This window comes from Fukomys damarensis, unplaced genomic scaffold (assembly GCF_012274545.1).
Source record: "Fukomys damarensis isolate Sample0158 unplaced genomic scaffold, DMR_v1.0_HiC HiC_scaffold_18, whole genome shotgun sequence".
Lineage (NCBI taxonomy): Eukaryota > Metazoa > Chordata > Mammalia > Rodentia > Bathyergidae > Fukomys > Fukomys damarensis.
In genome coordinates, this window is record NW_022900930.1 from 10,485,094 (window position 1) to 10,488,319 (window position 3,226).

The 3,226-nt window shown below is 42.7% G+C and overlaps 1 protein-coding gene and 1 pseudogene across 2 annotated transcripts in view; both read left to right on the plus strand.

The window, feature by feature from the left end:
- Gsr (glutathione-disulfide reductase) overlaps positions 1–3,226 on the plus strand; it is a 38,883-nt gene that overhangs the window by 26,732 nt on the left and 8,925 nt on the right. For both annotated transcript variants that reach the window (XM_010622106.2, XM_010622097.3), the window contains exon 10: positions 1,091–1,202. In XM_010622106.2, the coding sequence (XP_010620408.1) occupies positions 1,091–1,202 (112 nt within the window). The remainder of the gene's footprint in view (positions 1–1,090; positions 1,203–3,226) is intronic.
- On the plus strand, positions 1,514–3,157 carry LOC117286787 (annotated as a pseudogene).

Genomic DNA, 3,226 nt, shown 5'->3' on the forward strand with positions numbered 1-3,226 from the left:
AAAAAAAAGAGGCCAAAAAAAAAAAAAAAAAAAGGATCTCAACCAGTACTAAGTTACATATAATGCAGAATGACTGATTACTCCTTGCTAGGCCTTATCAGTGTATTACTAATCCATTTTAATTTTAATCTTTCCTATGACTGTTTGAGACATAAAAATGAGGAAACCAGGAATACAAAAATAACAGGACACATATCGACTGTAACATCTGTGGAGGTAGAGAAATGTCTGTGTAACATCACTCTCTTTTCATGACTTGGGTGTGTGTGTGTGGTACCAGGGATCGAGTCATGACGATGGTTAAACCATCATCTGCAATGAAAGTTCACATATTTGTTGATAAATAGGTGGTTATACAAAGTCTCATGCAAAGTAAGTGGCGAAGCTGGGGTCTCCATCCGTCTGCCTGACCACACCCCCAGCCCCAAAGGTTGTGCTCTTAGCTGCCGAGCTTCTCAGGATGATCCGCCATCCTTCCTGCTCCCGCTTGCCTCTGCTCGTCACACTGGAGTACAGCTGCTTGGGATCTGCAGAGTTGCAAGATAAGCACAACACAACTTAGAGCAAAGCTCACTCAACAGATTGGGCAAAATGGTTAGGGAAACAATATGTTTTATGATAGAGTGCAAAATTTATTTGAGTTTTTAAAAATAACAAAAGAATACGCTTCAAAGGAACGTGCTGTTGGTGAGGCTGAATCTCTGAGGTATGCAGTAGCCTGCCGAAGGCAGAGCACTAAATGGAAAAAGTTGAAAACACATCTTAGGCGCACCCCTAGCAAGTAGTCCACCTGATAATTGAGCAGGCCCTTTTCATGTTTACCCAACCAGTTGAATTGTACATTGCAGTATCAAATCTTACTAAAAAACTCCTCACTCAAAACTGTGTAAAATATTTCACCTTTTACAGTAAGCAAAGGATGAAAAAATTACCAGCTTTAAATGTTTCTCATGCTGCTGTTGAATCTTGTGGTTTCTTGGAGGTTCAGGCCAGTGAGTGCCCGATGTGAGATGAGGCAGATCGAAAGGTTTGATCGGCCCGTTTCAGTCAGGGGGTCCAGTATTCATGTGATGTCTCTTCGTAATTTTAGGGAATTCAAACTGACGAGAAAGGTCATATCATAGTAGATAAATTCCAGAACACCAGTGTCAAAGGCATCTACGCAGTTGGGGATGTGTGTGGAAAAGCTCTTCTGACTCCAGGTAATGCTTCTTTCCTTCTCTTGAGGGAGAGGGGTCCCATGTCCTGCATAAAACTGTCCTGCTCTTTCTTCACTTCGGCAGAGCGAAAGAATGAGTGTCTTTGTATTGTCAAAATGATAAAAATATATTGAAATAGATGCTGATTGGATAACTGACATTTTCTGAATGATACTTTTTCCTTAAAAGACTGAATAAAATGCTTAGAGAAAATAGCAATTTTCATGTAGATAATATGCTCACCCTCTGAGGAACTCTGTACGTTAGTCTCAGAGTTGTGTGTGATGACAAATAATTTAGACCAACGTTCTCACATGAGCGTATGGTGCAACCCAAACGGACTCCCCTCCCCTTCCCCATCCTGTTCCTCAACCCACTTCCTGAGTAAGGAGCACATTTCAAGCTCTTTGTTCCACCTCTGTCTGTCAGATTGAAAGCACATGTCACTCCATCTGCTTTCAACTTGCCCCGCTGTGTGACCTCACCAGCCTCTCCAGAATGTCTCAGGGGTCTTAGCTCCAGATGGAATATCACCTGTCACATACTCAAACCCTTTTAACTCCTTTAGGAAGTTACCTGTTTGTTTGTTTATGTCTTGTGGTACTGATTCTTGGACATGCTGGTGAAGTGCTCTGCCATTGAGCTCCCTCCCTAGCCCTGATTCATTATGTTAATTGAATAAAAATCGTGTACATGGTATACAACATGACATTTTGAAATATACATTCTAGAAGACTAAGTCAACCAGTTAATATATAGATTACCTCACATGTTTATCTTTTTTTGTGTGTATGTGAGAACACTTAAAAATCTACTCTTAGCAGTTTTCAAGTATACATTACACTATTACTGACAATAGTCGGAGTAGCCTGTGAGCAGAGAGACGCGGGGACAGAGTGTCAGCCTGGGCACTGCCGCCCACTGGGTTACAGAGTAGCCAGCAGTGGATAAAGAAGGGGCTGCTGCAGAAGGCCAAACTGGCTGAGCAGGCTGAGTGAGACGATGACCTGGCAGCAAACCCAAAGCCTCTGCCGGGGCAAGGCGCTAAATTATCTAATGAGAAGAGGAACCTTCTCTCCATTGCTTATGAAAATGCTGGGAATCTGTAGGTCATCTTGGAGCGTTGCTTCCGGTATGGAGCAAAAGTCAGAAGGTGCTGAGAAAAAGTAGCAGATGTCTGGAGGATGCAGAGAAAATGGAGACAGCTAAGAAATGTCTGCAATGATGTACTGTCTTTTGGAAAAGTTCTTGATTCCCAGTGCTTCACAGGGTGAGAGCAGTGTCCTCATTTGAAAATGAAAAGAAACCACACCATTACTGAGGTTGCTGCCAGTGAGGACAAGAAAAGGATTGTGGATCAGTCACAACAGGAAGCTTTTGGGATCACCAAAAACGAAATGCAAACAGTGTACCCTATCAGATCGGGTCTGTAACTTCTCTGTTACAAGATTCTCAACTTCCCAGAGAAAGCCTGTTCTCTTGCAAAGATGGCTTTTGACAAAGCAATTGCTGAGCTTGACACATTAAGTGAAGGGTCACAGGGGTAGCATGTTAATAATGCAACCACTGAGAGATGGCTTGCCACCGTGGACATCGGATACTCAGGGAGACCAAGTAGGAGGAGAGTTTGTCTGGCCCATTCTAAAATGTACACAGCCCATTGGTCATCTGTGCTGTCGCATAGAGAGTTCTCTTTGTTTACAATTTGTGGCAGGCTTGTGTTACTTGTATTTCAATTTCTGTATTTCCCATGTGGTTTTTCTGTTTAACATTAGGGAGTAAGGCCACTTCATATTTCAGGAGTTACCTGTTTTCGTCTTGACATGGCCAGTTTGGAGGAGTGGAATTTTTATACAAGTTATAAGTATTTGGCAAAGTATTTTCAGTTACATTGTGATTTTATAAGGGCAAGTGTTAAAACTGCTTCCAAGCTGGATGTGGTGGCTCACACCTGTAATCCCAGCACTCGGGAGGCTGAGGCAGGAGGATTGCTGTGAGTTCGAGACCAGCCTGGACTACATAGTGAG